General features: G+C 45.9%; 1 protein-coding gene across 4 annotated transcripts in view; it reads left to right on the forward strand.

Moving 5' to 3' along the window:
• DYSF (dysferlin) overlaps positions 1–26,038 on the forward strand; it is a 731,032-nt gene that overhangs the window by 26,939 nt on the left and 678,055 nt on the right. For all 4 annotated transcript variants that reach the window (XM_029594483.1, XM_029594497.1, XM_029594488.1 and 1 more), the window contains exon 3: positions 1,094–1,185. In XM_029594483.1, the coding sequence (XP_029450343.1) occupies positions 1,094–1,185 (92 nt within the window). The remainder of the gene's footprint in view (positions 1–1,093; positions 1,186–26,038) is intronic.

Genomic DNA, 26,038 nt, shown 5'->3' on the forward strand with positions numbered 1-26,038 from the left:
ACTTTGGAGCTCCCTACCACCCTACATCAGACTAGCACCTGATCTCCTATCCTTCAGGAAACTGGTGAAAATTTGGCTCATCAGTGCAGCATTCAGATTATCCTCATAAAATGATCTATGCCACCGACTCTTCTCTTTCTCAGCTCCCTTCATATACTCGTCTTCCCCCCTTCCTAGACCAGCCTTGATCCCACTCCGTCCCTAAATGGCCTCCCATCCAAATCTCATCTTCAAGGTTCCTGTTACTGCACTTATGCACTTAGGGGTAGATTTTAAAAGGTGCACTTGCTTCCTGGCACACATACATGGACGTGCTGATTTTATAACATGCGCACTTTTAAAAATCTACCCCTAAGTGCATAAGTGCAGTAACAGGAGCCTTGAGGGTGAGATTTGGATGGGAGGCCATTTAGGGATGGAGTGGGATCAAGGCTGGTCTAGGAAGGGGGGGAGACGAGTATTTGAAGGGAGCTGAGAAAGAGAAGAGTCGGTGGCATAGATCATTTTATGAGGATATTCTGAATGCTGCATCCGCTTGCACATGTGCAGGCAGTGTACGCAGGGGGGGGGTGGATTTTAGTAAGTTACGTGCGGCGACGCAATCGGGCCTTCCCCCATTCCCTCCCAGTCCGCTCCAATTAAGGAGTGGACTGGGAGGGAACTTTCCTACACCCCCCTCCCCTTACTCCCTCCCTCTTTCCCTCTCCTCCCCACCTCCTAAATCCTTTGATGGAACTTACATTGTTTTTGTTTTATTGCTTACTGCTCCTTTGGAGCAGAAGCGACTTGTGTACACCTGCCGACTGCTGGCGCGTGCTTCCCCGGGACAGCGGCTAACCACCAGATCACTTCTTCACCTCTTCTGCAGCCATTTGATAAACCTGTGTTCTGAGCTCTTACTGGGCCCAGTCTGATTCAAAGAGCAATCAAAGACATATGGAATTAGAAACTATCTTTGTAAGTTATTTTCTTTAGATATTCTCTCACTTAACAAAACTGTATCACTGGTTTCAAAAGGTGAATACATTCTGGTCAGTATTGAAATGTTACCCTAAAATCTTTAATTCCATTTGTTTTCTTTCTTGTCTTGTAGGGCTTTGAGTGGGATTTAAAAGGCGTGCCTCTGGATGCTGGTGCCGAGCTTCAAGTAGTAGTGAAAGATCATGAAACTGTGGGAAGAAACAGGTAAGCAGGAAGTGATGATTACTGACAAGAAGGGCATATTCTGTTGGTCCCACTCACTGAGTATGTAATTAAGAAATACTGATTAACTTGGAAGGTATATCCTGGCAGTTAATTATCTGGTGGAAGGAGCTCATTTGACCCACCAGGTCATTCTCATTCTCATGAAAAGAGATAGAAGAGGTTAATTTGTAATCTATTTTTGTAAAAGGTTTCTGCAGTATTTCTTAATACTTTTGCTATCTGTAGTTACGCTGCTTCTCTTGTCTCTTGGTTCTGCTAGCCTTTGAGATGAACACAGAGGAGAAATGGGTGTAAAAACAGCCACGGTTAGTTTTATGACTTTAGTGATGGATGCTGAGGTTGCTGGATATTGGGGGATGATGAGGCTTTGACCCCAGCAGAGAGAGGGCTGAGCCTGAAACCAGAGAAGGTATGTTGTGTGTGTGTCTGGATTTCACTCTGTGACTGTGTGCATAAGTTCATCTTCTGTCCATTTGGTTTAGGTGTGATCTCCTCACTCCATGCCTGTTGAATGCCTTTTATATTCTGATAAAAGGCCCTTACAGACTTTTTGGTTTTTGGCCTTGCTGTTTCCTCCTGTTGCTTTCCAGTTTTCAGCTGAATTGGAACCAACCTCTGTGGTACTGCTGTGCCATTAGTGTTCATTTGCAACTACCAAGGGCTTTCTCCATCTATTTTATAACCTTCCCCCAATTCACATAGCCCAGAAATTTCAGTGACAACTTCCAGCTGGGGGCCACGAACCGGACCTTATTTTTCAAACAGGCAACTTTCCAGTGGAAGGGGAGCTTTAATATGTACTTTATGCGATCAGGTTTCAGTTCAAAATTATCTAAGCTGGGAGTGCTGAAAGAACGATCATCGAGCACCTATTTTTGTTTCAATCTGTTGTTGAAACACAAATATTCCCTTTTCAGACAGGTGTATCATATTCGTGTTACGTCCATCTTTTAAGTTCATAGACATTTCTTTAAATGCTGTGCTGTTAAATGGGATAAACTGGTAAGTAATGAAGTATTGAAACGTGCTTTACTCTATTTGAAATGTCTTTCTCTCGGCTTTCCATTTACGTTTTGCATTCTTTAGTGAAGGAATAGCTCTCATCGCCACATTCATTCTCAGTTTACCTAACCTTTGTTTGCTATGGCACCAACAAAATGACCAAATAAGTATTGATGTCCCACAGAAACCCACCGAGCGTAATGAAGATGGTCATAAAAATTTGTATTTTATTTATTTATTTATTTAAAATATTTTTATTACGCAACCTCCATAAAACATTCGGTGCGGATCACAATGTAACAATCATAAACCAACTAAAAACAGACATATTTTGCAGCTTTCAGCACTACACTTTTATATAATCTAAAAGTTTGGGCAGGCCAATCTACCTCTTTCTATTGATCGTTCTAGTCTTGCTAACTTTATTTTTACAGAGCTTAGGCTGGCCCAGTGGCAAGTGCTGTGCATTTACAGTCCCTACAGGGAGGGACCTTTAGTCATTGCTCAGGGGCAACACCTTTTGGTCTGATTTAAGGTTTGTCTTAGGAGTGCTGGAGAGAGAGATGCAGTTTGTGACTTTTGATGGAGGACTGTTACTGCGATGGCTGGGCTGAGTTTATTTATTTTATTTATTTCAGATTTTTATATACCGGCATTCGAGACAGCAGTCACATCATGCTGGTTCACATAGAACAGGGGTGCATAGTAAACATAACTATAACAATGGTGCTGAAAAGGCAGTTACATATAACAGGGTGATAAGAACTTGGCTGAGAAGGAAGAGAAAGGACAGGTTATTAATTCACATAGGTAAACGATAGAAGATATGGTTAAACAAGGTGTAGTTGGAGATTAGTTGACCATGTTGGCGTCCGGGAAAGCTTGTATGAATATCCAGGTCTTTAGTCTTTTTTTGAAGGTTGAGATGCATGGTTCTGTTCTGAGATTTGAGGGGATGGAGTTCCATAACGGTGGAATGGCTGTAGAGAAAGCCCGGTCTCTTAGTGTGCAGTGTCTAGTAGATTTGGACGGTGGTACCTGTAGTGATCCCTTGTATGCATCTCTTGTCGGTCTTGACGAATTGTGTAGTCGGAGAGGGATCTGTAGGTCAATGGGAGCCAGTTGGTGGATGATTTTGTATGTGGTAAGAATGGCCTTGTATATTATTCTAAAGTGTATAGGTAGCCAATGGAGGCTCTTTAGAATCGGGGTTATGTGGTCCCTTCTCCTGGTATTTGTCAGAATTCGTGCAGCTGCATTTTGCACCATCTGAAGCGGTTTGGTGTATGAAGCGGGAAGGCCGAGTAGGATGGTGTTACAATAGTCTAATTTTGAAAAAATGATTGCTTGTAGAATGGTTCTGAAATCTTGGGCATGGAAAAGAGGTCTAATTCTTTTCAGCACTTGTAGTTGGTAGAAACAGTCTTTGGTGGTTTTGTTAATGGTGGCTTTGAAATTCAGGCGATTATCAATTAGGACTCCTAGGTCTCTCACTTGTGTGATTGTTGGCGTGGCTTGTTGTGCAGAGGTGATGGTGCTATTTTAGTAGTTTCTTGTTATTTTAGTAGCTTCTTGCTATTTTAGTAGCTTCTTGTTCTAGATACTATATTGACACACCCGCAAATGATTTTAGCTGAGCCCAGCACTATTTCTAAACACAAATCTTGCTTGCGCTCTACAGGCAGGAAAGACTACGGAACAGCAATGTTGTGAGAGGGAATATAAAGCAATGTTGTGAGAGGGAATATAAAAATAAGGGGGAAAAATGGGTAGTTATGAATGAAGGCTCATGGTGCCATAAACCAAGAGAGGCTGGTTCCAGCTGAGCTGGAAGCCCAAAATAGCAGATGGAAAGTATTGGGCAAAAAAATCCCCAAAACACTGAGGTCCATATTCAAAGCGGTTTGTCTGGCTAAGTTCAGATTTAAAACAAATCAAAAGCAGAAAAACTGCTCTATCGCTGTGTGAAGAGTATTTTTTAAAAATAAATTACTCAAGAAATTTTCTTTGTATAACTTCGGTTGTTACTTCATATACCTACATCCTGTGGATCTGTTGATTTTCAAAATTATTGAAAAAACCTAAAGACAAATTTTTTTTTTGAAAAAACCTAAAGACAAAATTTTTTTTAGGAAGAAATAGTAATTTTTAATAATTTCTTTTGGTTCGGACAGGATTGTTATCATCAAATCCATGGGATCCCCATGGGTTCTCCACTATCGCCGGCTGTGGCCAATTTATATGTTGCTCATTTCGAAAAGGTTCATGTAAACACATCCCAATGTTGGAAAGATATCAAGTGTTGGTACTGCTTTATTGATGACATCTTTTTCATTTGGGAAGGGACGGACATCCAGTTGCAACAATTTTTAGAATGTATCTACTCTGTAGACCCTAATCTCGAATTTACATCACATTTCGCCAAACATCATATGACCTTCCTGGATGTGGCAATCCGTGTACAGGACGGCCAGTTCCAGACTACAATTCACCGAAAACCCACAGATCGCAATAATTAAGAGAGGAAATGGGGTACACGAGAAGGGAAAGGGGCAGGGATAGAGCGCAGATGAGGCATGGGGAGTATAAAGAAGAATATGAGAAGGGGAGCAAGGGGACTGTGAAATGGGAAGGACTGCAAGTCAGGAGAATGATGATAACGTGAGGAGGGAAGCAGGAAGATCTAAAAATTGTTGTGGCACTCATAACTCAGAGTTTCCCGAAAGTCATTTTGGTGCATTAGCATTGAAACCCCTTGCATTCCTGTAACACAGTTTTGTTTCTGTATAGATTAAAGCATTAATCTAACTTGTGAGGCAAAGGATTGGAAGTCACATCAGTATTTTGATGAAAAGTAAAAAAAAAACAAAACAGCAAAAAACAAAACAAAAAAAAAGTAACAGCAAAGTTCTTCAGGAATAGAAAGCGCAAGTGCAGCATTTCAGAGCACTGCTGTTTCTCACTGCTTCCTCGTCCCTCCCTGCAGTGGGACAGACTGCCGATTCACGATTCCCTGCCCTGTAGCTGATGTTCTAGAACAGATGTGATGACATTGCTGAGGTATAGGGTATTAGGCCTGGGCTTGCCTCTCCCTTACGCTGTGTACACTGCCAGATGAGCTATCAGTCTCTGCAGTACTGAAAATGCTGTCTTTGTTTAACTTTGAGTTTCAAACTGATGCTGGTAATTGCCAAACTGCCAACCCTCCTCCCGGCCACTGTACATAATAAGCTCAATCAGAACGTATTTCTGTTAAAAGAATTATTTTAATATATTCTGTTACAGTTATTTCGTTAAGCAAGTCATAAGAACCTAGTTAATCAGTTAACCTGTTACACTGTACCATGTCTTAATAAGGCTTGCCTTTAGACATCATGTTATATGTAAACCGATGTGATGTGCCAAATCGAATGTCGGTATAGATAAACAAATAAATAAATAAATTGCAGCCGTCTCGCAATAGTAATGTATTGCATACCCGTCTGTGGGAAATGAGGAAGTGTACCGGGAAGGTGACCTTGGAAACGGGGATTGCAAGCAGCAAAACTGTGATATGAAGCCGAAAGGAACGTCTCCTCGTTCATCATGTAATTGTCATCCCCCCCCCCCACACACACACACAGCATGCCAGTAAGAGAAGCAGAGGAAGAAGTGACAGCCCCAGATCTTAGAGGGACCAACCAGGAAAATAAAAATGCTCCGGTCATGAGAAGAAATGAGAGTAAAGGAAGGCTAGCCACTTCTGGCAAAGAAAGGAAGGCATTTTAATAATTTTCTTGGATATGTCTCAGGAGCAAGTGCTTCTTTTAAGCAGCTTGTGTTCTAACTTGAGGCACTTGAGCAAAGAATTTTTCCCATTTTGTGTGTCTGAGAAAAATGCCTGTAGGCAACTTGATGAGGGGACTTCATAACCTTGAGGTTTATCATGATGAGAAAAAAACAGTTAAAAAAAACCTCAGAATGTTGTTACTTTGCCTTGGCTTCCAACTCTGGATGGATCTCAGACATCAGGACTGGAACTCGGACATCAGGACTGGAACATCAAAGACAAGGATGACGAGGAACAGAATGCCTTGAAGAAGAGGAGGAGGAGGACATCAGAGACTCCTGGACCGGAGAGCTGGAACTGGATCCAGGAGCAGTCCAACTCCTGAACTGGCTCCTTGTGAAGGCGAGGAGTGAATGCAGGCAGAGCCCTTTTGTAGGGCTCTGCAGGAAAACGCCCAGGGAGGAGCCCACAGGTGGGGCCCAGGGCATATCTGGCTGCGGGCCCTTTAAATCTGGCTGGAAGATGCGGCCGCACCCCTTAGGAGGAAGGGGCAGGACCATGGACAGCGGCCATGCTGCCGCTGAGCACACAGGAGCAGGAGAAGCAGGGCTGGGCCAAAGGAACAGGCCCCGATGAAGGAGGCAGCATCCGAGCTGCGAAGATGACGCTGGAAGCAGCTTCCCTGCCGCAGGTGAGTCCGGGGACTGCGGCCTCCGGGCCACGGAAGAACAATGACGTCAGCGGCTCCCACTGCTCCGGGACGCCAGCACGGCCCTGCCATGTCGAAGAAGAAAGGCAGCCTCCGGGCCGTGAAGGGATGTCGGCGGCGGCTCCTGCAGCTCAGGAAAGTCCAAGGACTGCAGCGATCTCTGGGCCCTGAGGTAAGAGGCCTCCCGTGGCTCCGGCCACAGGAGGAATCGCAACAGAATTTAGTGGATGTGTGGAGGGTCTTTCATCCCGAGGAGAGAAGCTACTCAGGTGTCTAGGGCTCACAGCACTCAATCCCAGATAGACTACATTTTGTCTTGCAGAAATATGTTTCCCAGAGTTCTGGATGCCTGAATAGGGTCTCTTATAATTTCAGATCATGCCCCGGTATGGATAGATATTGAAGTGTATCGACCTCTGGATACTACTTGTACATTGCAATTTCTAAAGTACTTGTATAATGACCTGGGGGTTCAGGGAATATTTAATTTAAAAAATGGAAAGAGTTTGCTTCTAATAATGCAGAACATAGAGTCTCTCCCATATTAGTTTGGGAGTCGGCAAAAACAGTGATACAGGGAGCTATTTCTTACTCTATAGCCAGAAAGAAGGCGAAAGCCATAGCTATATTGAATTTAGAAAAGCAACTATACATACATAAGCAGAGGTTTGAAAACAGTCCCTGTAGAGGGAAACTAAAACAAATTTTGTGGCCACGCAGGTTGCTCTCAACACATTGCTCCATCAGCGGGCAAAAATAGGGGATAATGTACTACAGGTGCAAGTTTTATCAGTTTGGTAAAAAGGTGGGCAGATCCCTGGCTAATCTGACAAGGACCTGGGTGGGGGGACAAGGTATATCCTGACAATAAGGAATAGTGAAGGAAGTTTCGTGCACTCGGGAAAGATATAAGTAATGTTTTCAGGAAGTAGTAGCAGAACTTATACATGGCCAGTCCAGGGGATGTGCAATAAGTTAGGGACTATTTAAGTTTCATTGAGTATCCCAAATTGTCAGAAGAGCAGTGGGAAACATTAAATCACCCTTTTCAAATGCAAAAATTATTGCAAAATGTCAAGGAAGCTAAATTATTAAAAGCTACCAGTCCTAATGGCTTTTCTCTGGAGTTTTACAAAATCTTAGTTCAAAGGATAGTTAGCCCACTGGAGGAGATGTTTGAAAAATTAATAGAATAAGGACATTTCCCTTTTGCTCTTAATGGAGCTATGATTGCAGTTCTGCCAAAAGAGGGCAGAGATCCAACATCCCCAGCTTCTGATCTCACTGCTGAACTTCAATGTTTTTAAAGTTTTTAATGAAGGTTATGGCGAATTGTCTTGCAAAGGTGCTACCCACATTAATAAGTGAAGAGCAGGTGGGATTTGTTTCAGGCTGATATAAAGTGACAAATGTCCGAAAAATTTTGGCTTGTGTGGGATGGAGTCGTTATCGGCAGATACCATCTATGTTGCTAAGCCTAGATGAAGAGAAGGCTTTTGATAGGCTGGAATGGAACTTTATGTTCCAGACTTTACGAGTCTTTGGTATAGGGGGCATGTTTGTTTCAGGCAATATGAGCATTATATAATGCTCCACAGGCATCTATTTGTGTTAATAGATATATTTCAGATAACATTTTCTTGGAGAAAGGCACTAGACAGGGATGCTCCTTATGACCATTGTTATTTATTTTGTCTCTGGAACCCTTGTTACTTAAAATACGAGAAAATGCCTATATTAAGGGAGACTCAATAGGTGAAGATCAAGCATCTGGGTTTAAGATGGCTGTGTTTGCTGATGACATTCTCCTCCATGTGACAGACCCAGTAACATTTCTGGAAGCTCTTATGGGGGAAATTTCCGTGTATGGTAGGTTAGTGGGTTTGAAATTGAATTATGAGAAATTGGAGGCGTTGCTGATCCAGAGTCAGGGTACAGATTTTTCTATGCATTGGGTACCTGACTCATTTAGATGTTTAGGGATATTGTTGCATAGGGACCCATTGCAAATGTATAAAGTAAATTACCAGAAGTTATTGGAAATGACAAAACAATATGTTTCAAAACGGGAAAGACTTCCCCTTATCATTGGCAAGGAAAATTAATCTTTTTCAGATGATCGTCTTGCCTAAATAGCTCTACTTATTTCAAACATTCCCATGTTTCTTAACACAGCAGGATGTGGGACAATTTGAGAAATTGCTATGGGGATATCTCTGGAAACATGGGAAGTTAGAATTTCGCTAAAAATATTGATGGATAAATGAGATACATGAGGGTTAGGCTTATAGGCTAGCAGATTTAAAGCTTTATAACATTGCTTGCATTTTGAGACATGTAGCAGATTGGATTCTTGAAACACGTTTTTATACACCTACAGCTGTGGAGAAATAGCTCTTCACCTCACTCAGTCCAGGGTTTGTGTTGCATTCCTCTCTGACAACTTTACCTGATAATCTTGGTGACAATGCATTACTAATACCACTTGATCAAACATGGTGGTACGTTTGCTTAGTACTTCATTTAAAGCCCTCAGTTTCTCAATTCTTGTCCTTGGTGGGTAATAAAACATTTTTGCCCAATTCTCAGTATCGGATTTTTAGTAGATGGGCGGAGCAGGTATTAAGGTTAATTTCACAATTTTTAGATGAGGAGGGTCATACTACAACATTTCAAGAGATGCAATCAGAATAAGCATTTCTTTGCTTATTTGCAAACCCGACATTACACTCAATCTCTAGGTGTAAAGGATTGGACACATGAGAACAGGGAGTTCCTATCTGACATATTTGATGTGTAAGACCCTGATCACCATATGATATCCTTTTTATACCATAAATTGATGGAGACTATAAGTTCACTAGAGTATGGGACAGTTTTGCAAAGCTGGAGGTGTGAAATTGAGTGCCAGCTTACACATAAGCAATATGTGCAATGCTTTAAACAGATATGCTGTATCACTTGTAATGTGGGGTTATGAGAAACACAGTATAAATGTATAATGAGATTCCATATTACACAGAAGTTAGCATGTAAAATGAATATTACCACCTCTGACATGCATTAAATGTAAATTGGGTCCAGGAACGATAGGACATCAATTCTGGGAATATGTTGCTGGGTTTTGGAAGAAAATTATTATGTATATATTCACCAAGTAACATGGCTGCAGCTTCCTTTACAGACTACAGTGCTCTTTGATAATTTGAACGGAATTGCAGTGGGTCAGTGATATTTGAAACTTTGGCTTCATAAAGCCTTTTTGCTGGCAAAGAAAGCTATTTTCAATCAGGCCGATACAGTACAGTGTGCTCCAGTGGAGCGCACTGTTAACCCGCAATTGGATGCACGTTTTCGACGTGCTAGCTTTACCCCTTATTCAGTAAGGGGTAATAGCGCGTCGAAAACGTGCATCCAACCCCCCCCGAACCTCATAGCGCCCGCAACATGCAAATGCATGTTGATGGCCCTATTAGGTATTCCTGCGCAATTCAGTAAGTAAAATGTGCAGCCAAGCTGCACATTGGGCCGGATTTTAAATGCCCTGCGTGCATAAATCCGGCTGGATTTACGTGCGCAGGGCCCTCGCGCGCCGGCACGCCTATTTTGCATAGGCCGCCGGCGCGCGCAGAGCCCCAGGACGCGTGTAAGTCCCGGGGCTTCGTAAAAGGGGCGGGGAGGGGGCGTGTCCGGGGGCATGTCCGGGGCATGTCCGGGGGCATGTCCAGGGTCAGGGGGCAGTTCGGAGCGGGACCGGGGGGTGTCGCACCAGCCCGGGGGCGTGGTCGAGGCCTCTGGACCAGCCCCCGGGTCGGGTGATGGCGCGCCAGCAGCCCGCTGGCGCGCGCAGATTTACACCTGCTTTCAGCAGGTGTAAATCTGCCAACAAAAGGTAGGGGGGGGTTTAGATAGGGCGGGGGGGGGGGGGGGGTGTGGGTTAGGTAGGGGAAGGGAGGGGAAGGTGCCGGGGGGGGGGAAAGAAAGTTCCCTCCGAGGCCGCTCCGATTTTGGAGCGGCCTCGGAGGGAACAGGCAGCGCGCGCCAGGCTCGGCGTTCGCAGGTTGCACAAATGTGCACCCCCTTGCGCGAGCCGACCCCAGATTTTATAAGATAAAACACGGCTACACGCGTTAATTTCTGCCGGCGCCGGGGAAGTGCACAGAAAAGCAGTAAAAACTGCTTTTCTGTGCACCCTCCGACTTAATATCATGGCGATATTAAGTCGGAGGTCCCGAAAGTTAAAAAAAAGTAAAAAAAAAAAAAGAAAAAAAAATTTGAAATAGGCCCAAACCGGATGCTCAATTTTGCCGGCATCTGGTTTCCGAACCCGTGGCTGTCAGCGGGCTCGAGAACTGACGCCGGCAAAATTGAGCATTGGCTGTCAAACCTGCTGACAGCCGCCGCTCCGGTCCAAAAAGAGGTGCTAGGGACGTGCTAGTGTCCCTAGAGCCTCTTTTTACCGCCGGCCCTAATTTAAATAAATTAAATTACTGTATCGCGCGCACAGGAGAGCGGGCTAGCGAGAGCTAGCCCGCTCTCCCGCGATTTTTACTGTATCGGCCCGAATGTTGGATACGAGAAGAGCCACTGTCATTAGTCCACTGTGTATGTTGTGTAGCACTATAGAAATGTTAAGTAGTAGGAACCAGCTGTATACCATGTGCCTGTTTGAAAAGTAGGTCAAAAGAGTGACTTATTTCAAAAAAGGAAAGTATTTTTGCTCATATGGGATTTATATCTGCGATTGCTGCGACACAAGGCGCATAGTGAAATTCTTAAAGATTTGGATGCTAGTCAAGAGATTTAAGCTGAATATAATTCAGATGACAGTTGGACATAGGGGGGTTGACACCTGCTGGGGGAAGGGGGGGGGGGAAAGGATGGGAGGGTTCTGTTGTTTAGGGGGATTTTGATCTCACGTGTGGGGGGCACTGGACAGAACTCACCAGTGTACCCCATATGTGTTGCGGTCTCCACCGCTTCCCCTTCTCTTACTCTGAACAGGGCTCACCTCTGCTACTGGAAACGCCGCGTTCCGCACGCCCGGGACTCCTGCAGCTCCGCCGGTTCCTCATGGCGTCCGCCATTGCTTGCCCGTCTCCCCGCTGCCTCGCGCGCGCATGAGGACGCACACTATGTGCGCACAGCTCCCGGAAGTCTGGCCCCGCCTGTGCTAATGACGCCACGCCCTAAGCCTGATTTAACCGGCGTCCGGACGCCTTCTCCTTGCCTTGCAACGAGGTTCACTACTGCCTAGTAGTTCTGAGTTGCACTTTCGTCCGTTCCTCGCTCCTGACCTGACCTTTGGATTGCCTTGACTTTGCTTCAGCTTGCCGCCTGCCTCTGACCTCGGACCGTTCCAGACCTTGCTTCAGCTTGCCGCCTGCCTCAGACCCTGGTCCGTCCCTGGCTCCGCTTCAGCCTTCTCCGGTTCATAGCCAGCTGCAGGTCCCGTTGCAGTCTTCAGCCTGCTTCGGCTCACAGCCAGCTGCAGACCCCGTTCCAGTCTTCAGCCTGCTCCGGCTCACAGCCAGCTGCAGACTCCGTTCCAGTCTTCTGCCTGCTCCGGTTCACAGCCAGCTGCAACTCCGTTCCAGTGTACAGCCGCTCCGGTTCGCAGCCAGCTCCAGACTCCGGTCCAGCCTACAGCCTGCTCCAGTTCGCAGCCTGTCTTCAACTCCTGTCTCACGGTTCAGCTTGCCACAGGTGTTGTTGCTGCCCGCTGTCCTACCTTCAGCTGCTCCTTAACCCGCATTGCTGGCCTACAGACTTTGTGTTCTCTTTGAACTTTCATTGCTACACCCTCTGCCCAGGCTCTCTCTGTTTATAGACTCTGAGCTTTTCTCCTAAGTCCCAAGGTTCCAGGACCCTACGGGCTCCTCCTGGGGGGTTTCTGGTTCCCGGGTGAACACCGCTAGCCTGTGGCTCCGCCTCCCGGCCTACCCTGTCTCCCTGGGTAGACCGGCCCAAGGGTCCACTATCCTGACTGCAGCACCCAACTGCAACAATATGTTCAGTGTAATCATAAGTATGCTTACTTGTTGAAAAATGTAATAAAAATGACAAGCTTAAAAGTTAAAATTACCATATATACTCGTGTATATGTCAAAGTTTGAGTCCAAAAATCAATCCTTAAAATCGTGGTTTTCCCGCCTCCAAAGCCAGGGCCTGATTAGCGCACTTAGAACCACATGGTTTAAAGCGAGCTATTGGGGTCCTGCAGGGGAGGAGGGAGGACGTGCCTGAGCGATCACAAATTCATTGTTGTCCTCATAGCAGCAGTGAGCGGTTGAGTTAATGTATCCGGAGGAGTCGCTGGGGAGAAGTTGCCCTACCTCCACACTGGGACACCTCGGGGAGGAGGGAAGACGTTCCTGAGCAATTGCAAGTGCTGTTGTCATCCTGATAGCAGCGGGTGAGTTAAGCGATCAGGAGGGGAAGTGAGTGAACGATTCAAACAGCAGGGACAGCCTCAGGGAGAAAGGGAAGGATTCAAACATCAGGGAGAGCCAAGGGGACAGGAGGAAAGGATTAAAAAAGCAGGGGCAGCCATGGGGGAAGGGAGGGAAGGATTCAAACAGCAGGAAGAGCCATGGGAGAGGGGGGAAACAGTCAAACAGCAGAGAGAGCTATGGGGGGGAGAAGGAGTTCAAACACCAGGGAGAACCATTATAATAATGACTTCTTACCCTCAGGAAAATGAGCTCTGAGAAGGGAAAGAGAGCATCTTATACCGCATCACTTAAACTGAAGGTTACTGAACCTGCAATAGCTGCAAGAGAATTCAACATTAATGAAAAACTCATCAGAGATTGGAGAAAAAATGAGGAAATGCTGCAAAAGATTCCAACATCAAAAAAAGCCTTATGTTTCAATATTGCACCTTTTGATGGAATGGAAAAGGATTTGAATGTCTCAATAATGGAATGCAGACAGAATGGCTACTTTGTGACTTGCTCAAACATTCGGATTTATGCTCTTAAAATTGCAAAAGAAGAAAAATATTCAGTGACCGAAGGTGTGAAAGAATTCACAGCATCATTTAGCTGGTGTTTGCGGTTCATGAACCAATATGCATTGTGCCTTTGTCAGCGCACAAAGGGCTGGATTTTAAAAGCCCTACGCTCGCCGGGCCTATTTTATAAAGGCCCGGCGACGTGTGTAAACCCCGGGACGTGTCTGAGTCCCGGGGGCAATCCGGGGGCGGATCGAGGATCTGAAACAAGCCTTCCTAATTGATACCTGCTTGCATCACCCGGACCCGTCACGCCCCTTCGTGGTAGAGGTGGATGCCTCGAACCTCGCAGTGGGGGCTGTCCTCAGCCAGCTCTCGCCTTCAGGACAGCTATTACCCTGCTCGTACTATTCAAAGAAATTCTCTCCTGCTGAAGCAAACTACTCCATTGGTGACAAGGAACTCCTAGCCATCAAACTAGCATTCGAGGAATGGAGACAGTGGCTAGAGGGAGCAGTTCACCCGGTAACAGTCTTCACTGACCACAAGAATTTAGAATTCTTGTCCCACGCACAGCGATTGAACCCCCGGCAGGCCAGATGGTCGCTCTTCTTCAATCGCTTCGACTTCACTCTCCAGTATCGTCTAGCCTCAAAGAATATCCGTGCCGACGCGCTTTCCTGGACCTTGATGTCGGAGAAGGAACCTCCTCGATACATTCTTGATCCGTCGAGGGTCCGTCTAACTGCTCTTACCATCCTATCCCAAGGAAGGACCGTAGTCCCCAAGCACTCACGTTTAAAGGTACTACACTGGGCCCACGACTCGCTGACGGGTGGGCATGCTGGGCGGGAGCGGACACTGGAACTGATAAATAGATATTACTGGTGGCCCAACCTCCGACGAGACCTCCGAGCCTACGTGGGTGCCTGTCCCACCTGCGCTAAACAGAAACCCAACGTCGGACCCCCGTGGGGCTTACTGCAGCCACTTCTGGTCCCCACTGAACCGTGGACCCACATCGCCACGGACTTCTTAGTAGATCTACCCGCGTCCCAAGGAAAGACTGTGATCTGGGTCGTAGTAGATCGTAGTAGATCATTTCTCCAAGATGGCCCATTTCGTGCCATTACCCAAGCTACCGTCGGCCCCTGAATTGGCATTCTTATTCGCACAACATATTTTCCGCATCCAAGGACTCCCCCAGGACATTGTGTCAGACCGAGGACCGCAATTTACAGCCCGGTACTGGTGGGCCCTCTGTAAGTGTTTCAAGGTCCAGCTCAGCTTCTCCACCGCCTTTCACCCTCAAAGCAACGGCCAGTCTGAAAGGATGAATCGCTCCTTAAAGACCTTCCTTCGCGCTTTCATAAATGAAAGACAGGACAATTGGACAGAACTCCTGCCCTGGGCTGAGTTTGCATATAATAATCAGATCCATGCTGCCACTGGAAGTTCACCCTTTCAGATAGTGTACGGGAAACAACTCAAGCCTCCCTTGCCCCTTGCTATGCCCAGTCCCTCGCCCGCAGCCCAGTTGTCCGCACAACAGCTACAGAGTCTGTGGCAGGGCATCCAGAGCAAACTTACTTCTACTGCCAGGACAGCCAAGAGATAGCTGACCAGCACCGCCGACCTGCACCGGTATTCCTCCCCGGGGACCGTGTGTGGCTCAGCACTCGAAATATCCATTTGAGGCTGCCCTCTAGAAGATTCGCACCCATGTTCTGTGGACCCTTTCGGGTGGCTGAAAGGGTAGGACTGGTCTCCTACAGGTTGCGATTGCCAGCCACCTTACGGATCCACGATGTCTTCCATGTCTCTCTCCTGAAGCCGCTGGTCCTCTCCTGCTTCTACCGCAAGTCAGCAGACTCCACTGCCACACCCGTGGCCGAAGATCCCACCTACCAAGTAAGAGAGGTTGTCGATGTACGCTTCTTCAACCGCCGATGGGAGTACCTCTTAGCCTGGGAGGGCTGCGGGGATGAGGACAACACCTGGGAGGCCTGCTCGCAACATCTTGGATAAATCCCTCCTCCGACAGTTCCATCTTGACCATCCTGGAAAACCGGGCCCTTTGAAGAGGGGGCGTAAAGGAGGGGGTACTGTTGCGGCCCCGACCGCCTCCCCCATGATCGGGGTTGGGTCCGCTTACCTCTGCTCCGGTCCGCGAGGAGTGGCACTGAGGTCCCGGCCTGGTGGGCCACAAGGAGAGACGCTGAAGTCCTGGTCCGGTGGGCCGCATGGCCGCGGCGTCTCCACGTGGAGAACGCCGTCCAGGCCGACAGAAGCTCCGCCCTCATCCTTTGCCTTGCGCGGGCGTGAGGAAGGCCCTTATGTGCGTCCAGCACCCGGAAGTGCGGGACCGCCCCCTGGCTGACGTCAGACGCCAGGCCTGCATTTAACCGGCGCCCAGACTCCGAGAAGGTGCCTTGCAACGAGGTTCTTTGAATTCTAGTTGCCTTCCTGATCCTGCTCGCTGCTGGTTCCTGGTTCCTGGGTCTCCGGTCCCGTCCCAGTTCCTGCTTCAGTGACCTTCATCGTTTGTCTTCCTGGTTTCTGATCCCGGTCTGCTTCTGAACTCCACTTGCTCGCTGCCTGCCTCGATCCCGGTCTGCTTCTAAACACTGCTTGCCAGCCGCCTGCCTAGACCCTGGTCTGCTTCTGAACACTGCTTGCTAGCCGCCTGCCTAGACCCTGGCCTGCTTCTGGACACTGCTTGCTAGCTGCCTGCCTAGACCCTGGTCTGCTTCTGGACATTGCTTACTAGTCACCTGCCTTGTCCCCGGGCCTGCTTCTGATGCCTCACACTTGCAGTCTTCTCCGGCTCATATGTCCCAAGGACCCGGATTCCTACGGGCTCCTCCTGGGGGGATCCCGGGCCCCGGGTGAAGCCATCTGCCGGTTGCTAGATTCTGCCTCCCGGTCTGCTATAGGAACCCTCCTGGCAGGCCGGCCCAAGGGTCCACCATCTCTCTACTATAACCGTAACAGTTTGCAAGGCCATGGACCCGGCGGAGGTGCCTAGCCTGCAGGCTATCCCCGGAATGGCACAGCATCTACAACAGCAGCAGCACTGCATCGACACCTTGGCCGCTACCGTGGAATGGCTGGTCGCCCGCTTGGAGGCGACAGCTCCGGAGACGCCTCCAGCACTGCCCCCGGCTCTCGCCTTAAGTGCAACACTGGTTACCCAACTGCCTGCCCCTACTCGCTAAGCAGGGGATACCAAGGCGTGCCGGGGTTTCTTGAATCAGTGTTAAGTCCGGTTTTCCTTGCTGCCCGCACAGTTCCCATCTGACTCTGTGAAAGTAGCCTATATCTTCTCTCTACTCGATGGAAGGGCACTTGACTGGGCTTCTCCCAAGTGGGAGCGGCAGGATCCCCTGTTACACAACCTCCAGGAGTTCGTCCTCAATTTCCGACAAGCCTTCGACGACCCAGCCCGCCAGACTACTGCCGCGTCTGAACTTTTGCATCTAAAGCAAGGGACTCGATCCGTGGCGGACTATACCATTGAATTCCGCACCCTCGCCATGGAGGTAGGCTGGCGAGATGACTGCCTGAGGGGCATATACCTGGGTTTGGCAGGTCGTATCAAAGATGAACTGGCAGGTCGGGACCTTCCCGATGATATCAACGACCTCATAGACGTGGCTGGCCGGGTCGACCGGAGGTTACAGCAACGAGACAGGGAGGGGCGCCCGCTGCGCCGATCCCTGACATTACCCCCGGCGCCCGCCAGGGTCACATCAACCAAGACTTCATCCTCCACCTCTCCCGCCGACGAGCCTATGCAACTGGGTCGCACTCCTCTAACGGCGAAGGAGAGAAGGAGACGCCACACGCAGGGGTTGTGCCTGTACTGTGGCGGGAAAGGGCACTTCCTAGCCCGCTGCCTGGAGCGTCCGGGAAACGACCGAGCCTAGGTTGTTCCGAGGAGCTACTCCTAGGCTATACTGGTTCAGCTCCTCAATGCTCTGTACCTGTGACTCTTAAGTACCCGGAGGGGAGACTCCAGACCTTGGCTTTCATTGACTCTGGGGCTGAAGGGAACTTTATTGTAGCAGACTTGGTCCAGTAATTACACTTGCCCACCATTCCCAGACGTCCTCCGCTACGTGTCACGTACATCCGAGGCACTGTGCTCCCCGGGACAATTACCAGCGCTACGACTCCCCTCACCCTCCAAACGGGGGTGCTCCACTCCGAGGAAATATCTTTCTTGGTGCTAGAGAAGGCCGTGCATCCCTTAGTGCTAGGACTACCTTGGTTGCGTCGCCACTCTCCTGTGATTCAGTGGGATAACCTTCAATTGACTCAATGGAGTCCTTTCTGCTTCTCGCATTGCCTCCAGGTTCCGCGACCCCCGCGACTAGCCTTGCTTAGCGCCTCGAATCTCCTGCCAGCACCGTACCAAGCCTTCGCTGAAGCGTTCTCCAAGGAAATGGCGGAAATCCTCCCGCAACACCGGCCCTTCGACTGCGTGATTGACTTGCTGCCCGGTACCACCCCGCCTCATGGCCGGGTATACCCGTTATCCATGTGTGCCCAATTTTATATCGGTGCGTGCATGTGCTCGCGAGTGCCGACTCATGTGCGCAAGGGGGGGGGGGATTGTTTTAGAAACGCGCGATGACACAGTAGGGCATTTCCCCAGTTCCCTCCCAGTTTGCTCCAATAAAGGAGTTGTAGCCTAGTGGTCAGAGCAATGGGCCCTAAGCCAGGGTTCAAGTCCCACTCAGGGATTGCTAAGGAAATTACCTCTCCCTCTGGCAAAAATAATTGCAATGAATATCCTTAGCTTGTGATGTATCTTGCCAGGTACTTGTAACTTGGATTGGCCACTGTTGGAAACAGGATACTGGGCTTGATGGACCCTTGGGCTGACCCAGTGTGGCATGTTCTTATGTTCTCATCCTTCCTTGTCCCTACCCCTTTTTAAGGCACCTACATTTTAGATGCCTTATCATTTAAGGTGCCTACATTTTGGCATTCAGAGCCCACAAAACTTTTAATTCCAAAGTGTATGCGACTTAACTCTTAAAGTTAGGCACTTATGGACTTTGAATATCGGGCTCTTCCTAAAATTATCCTTCCTATGGCTGTTCCAGGTGTTCTAAAATCTTAAATGTCAAAATTTGTCAGGAAACTGTAAGCAAAGCATGAAGAGTAATTAATATATTCCAAAGGGATAACTTCTCTGTTTAAATGTAGATTTGACTCAGTAAACTCTATAAACACAGTTTCCTGACTTTCCACTGCAGGAAATTTCTCGCCTGTCAGTACAACACAGTCATCCTGAGCCTGGATTTTCCATTCCTTCCTCTGTGTCTAGGGTGAACAGTTGGAAATGTGATCAGGTCTTTTGGGCTAAAAGAGCTGCCTTCAAGCATATCTTTGCCCGTTTGCATTTCCCCTCCCCACAACACAGTTTTCTTTAAAAGATAATAAAACAGTGTAAAAAGAGACAAAACTAAAGTGGAAAAGCAAGAAACAGAATGAAAGACATTGAAAGAGTGTAATATTTTTTGGTAGAATATTTTATTCATGGAATAATATTTCTCTTTAGTGCTGCCTGGGCTTGTTGGTCTAATGCAGATCCTCACATATTAACTGATTACTGTAACAATGGAACACAAATTTGTAATTCAAAGCTTAATATTTACTTTACATACCTTTGTATACTGGAAATAGTTTTTTTTTTTTTAAACTATAGTACAACCTCTAATTAACAGATTTAAATAAAGAATAGAATAACACAAGAAGGAACACTGGGTATCTGCTTTTTAGCTTCCTATATTTTGCCGGATTAGCATGGATTTGCACAGCTAGCCACTTCTTTATCTCTGTGTTCAGCTTTCACAATTTTGTCACAGAGGCTGAACAGAAGAAATCTGTTTGAAAAGAGTCTTAGTGGTTGATTTTAAAACCCGCGTGTGTGCATCCATGTGCATGTGGCTTCTGGCGTGCACACGGACACGCCGATTTTATAACATGTGCGTGCCGGCGCATGCATGTTATAAAATCCAATGGCCGTCCGCATATGTGCTCCGGATTTTAAAATCCGCGCGCGCAAGTGTGGGAGGCCTGCGCGCACAGGGGGGAGATTTTATAACTCAAGCACGGTGACACGATCAACCGGTCCCCAGTTCCCACCCAGTCCGCTCAAATTAAGAAGTAGATTGGGAGGAACTTCCCTAACCCTAATCCTTCCCTTCCTACCTTTTCCTCTCTGCTTCCCGACCCCTAACCTAACCCTACCTAGCCCCTAATTTTTTATTTTAATACTTACTGCTCCTCCAAAGCAGAAGTATCTTCTGCGTGCCGGCTGGCCCGCCCTTTGCCCCGCCCCTCTCCGCCCAGACCACGCCTGCCGGGCCGCCCCTTTCAGCAGGCCCAGCACTTCGGCGCGTAACAAGGGTTACTTGCGTGGCAGGGCCTGTTGTAAAATGTGCGCTGTGCGTGCAAGGCCAGGCCACACATGTAACCACCGAAATTTACGTGTTTGGCCCTTTTAAAATCAGGCCGTGAGTCTTCTGTTTTTGATTTTAAAAAATAATTTTAAATCCATCCACTTTCATAAGATTGAACTGGGTTCATTTGTTAGATGATTTCTGTTTTGAGGTAATTCACTGAAGTTAAGTGACCTGGGCAGTTGTGCTTTCCAAGATGTTTTGCCAATTGCATGAAATGCAAGAAATTCTGAGATCCATATTCAAAAGCATTTAGCTGGATAACTCTGAAGTTTTCAAAGAAAATTTCAAAGAAATAATATGCCTCTTTCACTCTTTTGAATCCACATTGGTGGTCACTCTGGTGACCACTACTGTGTAAGTCTATAGGGAGGCTTCAAATATGAATAGGGCCTTTTTTGTAGTTGCATTTTAGTTTTCAGTATTGCTACAGCAATATAAAACTTGTGACAGGTGAGTGATGTCTGAGAAATGCAAAGTTTTAATATACACCACCGTTATATGGAGTCCTATACAAGAAATATTACCTGGTTAGAAAAACACTATGAAATTTGGAAGTGTTAAAAAAACAATTCACAGGAGCAAATCTCCAGGGGACACAACTGAATGGCTTCTATTCTGGCCCAAATATCGTTTCAGCGGAATGAAAAAAATTGCTATAGGTTTAATAGCGCCAGACAATGAGACATTTACACAATTGATCCTCACATATTAACTGATTACTGTAACAATGGAACACAGATTTGTAATTCAAAGCATAATATTTACTTTACATACCTTTGTATACTGGAAATAGTTTTTTCAAGGGAATGCTGTTCGCCCAAGCATTCCCTTGAAGAAGCCTCAGGGTCACCCACACAGTCACATACCCTACGGTTGCGTCCCTTTCCGCAACTCAAAGGAACTTTTTTTCGCCTTATTGCACTTTGATTAAAAAAAAAATAAAATTGCTTAATTGTATACACAATGTAAATTTGTATATAATTCCTACCTTGTAAGCACTTTCTCCTGCTTATATGCCCTTCTCTCCAGTTAGAAATTGTTTAACCTATCCTTCTTTTCTAGTTCCACTTTCCCTGTTATAATGTAACTTTTTGCTTTCATTGTTAACTGGTTCCCCCTAGTTTATTGTAAACCGGTACGATAAGACCTTGTCTTGAGCATCGGTATATTAAAATAATTTAAATAAATAAATAAAATAAATTGAGCAAGGGCAATTACCCTGTTGGGGGATCGGGCAGCCCCTTGTGGCCCAATGCATTACTCATCCAGGCAGTAGCAGTGCAGCAGTGGTAAAGGCAAGGCACGCCAAGTCCAACCCTTAAAGGTTCAGGGGTTCACTGACTAGCAGCATTGAAATTGCCACTGGCACAAGAGCTCTTGCTGCTTTAAGGAGATGGACACGGAAGGATGCGCCACCGCAGTTTTCTGATATGAATAGCTGACGTAGGCCTAGAGCCCCGGTGGACAGGGCAGGCTGTACAATAGAGAGTGAGCCTGGAGGCCCAGTGGCCGGTGCAGGCTGTACAATGAGGTGGAGGCGTAGAGCTGAGGCAGCCGGCACGGGCCTGGATACCAAGCAACTGGAGCAATGAGGTGGGGCCTTGACCTGCAGTGGTTGATGCGGACCTGGAGTCTCAGCAGCTTGTGAGAACCTGGAGCCCCCAGAGACCTTTGTGGGCATGGGTTTCAGCAGCTGGTGTTGGCCTGGAGCCTCAGCAGCTGGAGGAGACTTGGAGTCTCAGAGCAACAAGATGAGGTTGGGAAGAAGAGAAGGAGGAAGAGAGAGGCTGAGACTGGGTGTAAGAGGAGAAAGAGAGAGAGAGAGACTAAGGAGTGGAGAAAGAGAGACTCCTCCCATTTCCCAGGGACAATTTGTTTTGTTATAATCCAGCCCTGAAGTTGAGATCATAGAAGTTTAAATGGCTTGTTCAGGTTTTCTCACTGAGTGGTGCAGATAGGGCTTGAACATGGCTTTCCAAGGTTCACATTTCTGTGCTCTCACTCTGAGCTTTATGCTTCTTTATGTAGAGGCCTGATATAATAAGATGTGCTCAGTAGAGCACACAGTTTTAACCTGCAGTTGTATGCACAAATGTTTGTGTGCAAACTGTTCTCATGATGCAGCAAGGAGTTTTGCGCATAAAAAATGTGTGCATAAAATTGTGTGTATTGCTTAGCGCCATCGCATGGAAATCCCATGTTGATGAAGGCATTAGCTATTAACCCCCCCTTCTCCCCCAGTGCAGAAAAATGCTCTGGCTTTATGTGCACAAAAAATGCTTTTTGTGCTGAAAACATTTTTTGTGCACATAAATCCTATTTTATGCACAAAAAATTGTGCACATAAACATTGTTTTCTGCACATAAAATATGATTTCTGCATATAAATCATGCTTTTCTGTATCCTAATCCTTTTCTTTGTGCACATTTTTCTGATTATGTGCTTTTTTTTTTAACTCCCGATACATTGGCATATCATCAGCTTAGAGCATAAGAAATTGAATAGAAATGTAGCTTAGGCGTTAAGAAACTGCAATGAATTTCAGAGCACTTTTAACACTCAGCTTACTATATTGGTCAGTTGCATTTAGCTCTTTTCGCTAAGGCCTTGGTTCATTCAGATTCAACACCTGAATAACTTTCTGCTAGACATTTGTCTGTGGGCTTTGGAGAATAATGTTATTTACATCTTATGTTAAAAGAAGTGTTTCAGAGGCACCATATATCTGGGGCAAACCAAGTAAACTCTATGCAGGCTTTTAGATTGCACTCCTCTCCTCTTCACTGCCCCCTTCTTTCTTACTTGGAGTTAAGTAATATATTATCAGCTTCATTAAAATTTGCATCAAAGTCTTATTCCTTTTCCAATTCAAAGAGTCACTCTCCTGACATCACCAACATCTATATTTGGGCCGAGGAAGTAGGATGAACACCGGATGTAGACTCAAACTAGAGACAAAAAGACAAAAATGCTTCCCCATGCCCTTAGTTACTATATTGCCTCATTTGAATTGTTTGATAAAAGAAAAGTTAGGCATACCAATCTGGCTGTAGATCCAACTATCATTAGTCCATCTGTTTATATCTCAGAATGCACGCAAGTCATTTTACCCACTGTCTTCTCCCTGCATTAATCTACCCAGCATATCCCTTCCATTCCCTTCCTTTTCTTGCCAAAATGCAATGTCTATTGAAGCAAACAAGCAAGCCGGCCTGCTCCAAATGTTCTTGTTTATTGAAGCAAATTCTCAAGAACTCAGATTATATCGTTGCCTTGTGTACCCATCACTTTTGTTCGTTGCAAAAAACAGTTAATACTGAACAATAAATTTGTCGAATATAGATTGTAAAGTGGAAGCCACTGTTGCTTAAATTGTATGCAACAATGAAGTTACCTAGGGACTATGATCTTCAAATAGATTTAATCAGGTTAAGAGTTATAGGACTCACCTACTGGAGAAGTTAAATCCAGAAACTGGTTTTTTTTTTTTTTACAGTTCAGATATTTTTCCCATAGACACAAATTTTGGAAAAATTATTTAATAAATAGGTTCCATAGCCTGGGGATATGTATTAGTAGATGCTAGTGATATCTGCACATGAGGCAGGATGTTTATAAGCTGATTGTCATTGCTCATGCAATGAGTTTGCCAGGGAAATCCACAGGTGTTACATAGTTGGATTTTCGGTAATTTTTGGTGGACTGAACCTTGATCATTGCACATTGAAGGTTGTATTTTTACAGGCAGGCTCTGGGAGCATTTCTGTTTCTAGAATTATATTTAGACTGGGGAGATGAATAATGTAGTAAGTCAGCATGTTTCTAGATGATCTCTGATGCATCTTCACTCTTAAATTATGATTAATCAAGAAACAGCACAGCTCAGAATAACTTCTAAATCCTGTAATATTGGTGATGTGTGAGAGTAAATAAGTGTGTATATAGCTACAGGACTGTCCATCCAACCTTAATTTTATTTTCTCCATAGTGTTTTTGAAACCAGTTTCGTATTATTTGAAAATGTGTTCCAGGACGGTTGAAGGCAGCTTGCTTTCCAGTACTGAAGTGTCTTGTATATTTAAATTCTGTATGACATTGATGACATGTTTCATAACAGATGAATTACTTCCTACCATCTTGGAAAGCTCAATGGTTTTTTGAAACAGGTGCCATTGTGGAGACTGTTAAATGAAGACTATTCAATCTATTGGCTTAAATGCCCTAATCTGAATTTTTTTGAGCAGTCCTTAAACAAGCTTATAAATATATCCACTTTATGCCTTAACCTTTGAAGTTCTAGGTAGTTGTATGCAGGTGTTCAGTGTTGAGACACAGAAACATAGACACATAGAAATGGTGGCAGAAGAAGACCAAATGGCCCATCCAGTCTGCCCAGCAAGTTTTCACACTTATTTTTTCTCATACTTATCTGTTACTCTTGGCCCTTATTAGTAACTTTTTGGTTCTAGTTATCTTCCACCCCTGCCATTGATGTAGAGAGTAATGCTGGAGCTGCCTCTAAGTGAAGTATCAAGCTTAATTGGTTAGGAGTAGTAACCGCCGCAATAAGCAAGCTACTCCCACGCTTATTTGTTTACCCAGCCTGTGCAATTCAGTCCTTTTTGTTTGTTGTCTGACTATAAATCCTCTTTTCTTCATTCCCCCTGCCGTTGAACTGAATGTTCTTTGTGGAAGAAATTGAAGACAGAGTACAATATAACCTTCAATACTGATTGATTCAAGTGAATCCACTGTAACACACGTGTGGCTAAAATATTTGCTTTGGTGAAAGATAAGACTGTGGTCTAGTACTTGTATGCTAAGTATCACTGAGATATGTTCGTATAATTAGTTAACTTCCACACTAATGACTTTCAAATGTTTTCTGTCTGCTACAATGCTTGTTGTCATAGTGACTGGCAGAGGAGTGTGCTGCCGAGCGGTCAGGACTAGCCAGAGAACAGACTCCAGGCTGGACTCTGGCAAAAATCTTTATAAGCTTCTTTATTGGTGAACAATAGTAAACACAACAACTTAGCTATTTAGTGCAGTTCAACAAAATAATTAAACTTATGAGGCTTCTGTCTCTCTCTCTGGGCCCCTCTCATCCCTCGGTCTCTGGTCTCTTATCCCCGCTTGCAGTGAGCCACCTTAGCCCAGAATCCCTTGCTGAGCTGGGACTTAAGGGGCACCAATAGCGGTAGCCTGTCCTTTAAGTTGTTCTGAAGGAGTTTCTTATATGCTCGCTCACAAGGAGAAATTATAATTCAGAGGGCATGATGATGTTTATCATGGCAAGCAGTGTTTACTAAATTTATTACTGGATTCTTAAACATTGATGACTTTTTTGTTCTTTATAAATAGTATAAAATATAATTGTACTAGCACTGCATGTTGTCTACAGAAATGGTTTAGGTAAGGAGTGTAGTGTGGCTGTGAGATATTATGCTGAGATGGCATGTAGGGAGGAAACTTGAGTATTTTAAACACAAAATACCTCATGAAGTGTTATCACCATCATCTTCTCTCTCCCCAGCAGTCTCTCAGAGTAGCAGTGTTTACTCCTGAGGGCTCTACTTGGCGATTTCTAGCTTTGTTTTGGGCTGCCAGGTTACCAGTGAAAGACCCTGTGAGGCCTTATTCTGTCACATTGTAGGTATTGGTTTATGGCTATCATTTCCTTGAAAATAGGAGGATTACAATTTTATGAGCTCAGTGGGAGAGGATTGAAAAATTAAGGCTTGAATAGCCTCTCCTTAGTACCATTAGAGATATTTGGTGCACTCTTATGAGTGTCCCTGTGTGGTGCATTGCTATTACTTCTGGCTCCACAAGAGCCTTGTTACATAATGATGGCTGGGGAGAGGACAGGCAGCTCCTGAGTCTTTGGGAAGAACTGAAAGACTTCACAGAGGGC

Source organism: Rhinatrema bivittatum, chromosome 1 (assembly GCF_901001135.1).
Source record: "Rhinatrema bivittatum chromosome 1, aRhiBiv1.1, whole genome shotgun sequence".
Classification (NCBI taxonomy): Eukaryota; Metazoa; Chordata; class Amphibia; order Gymnophiona; family Rhinatrematidae; genus Rhinatrema; species Rhinatrema bivittatum.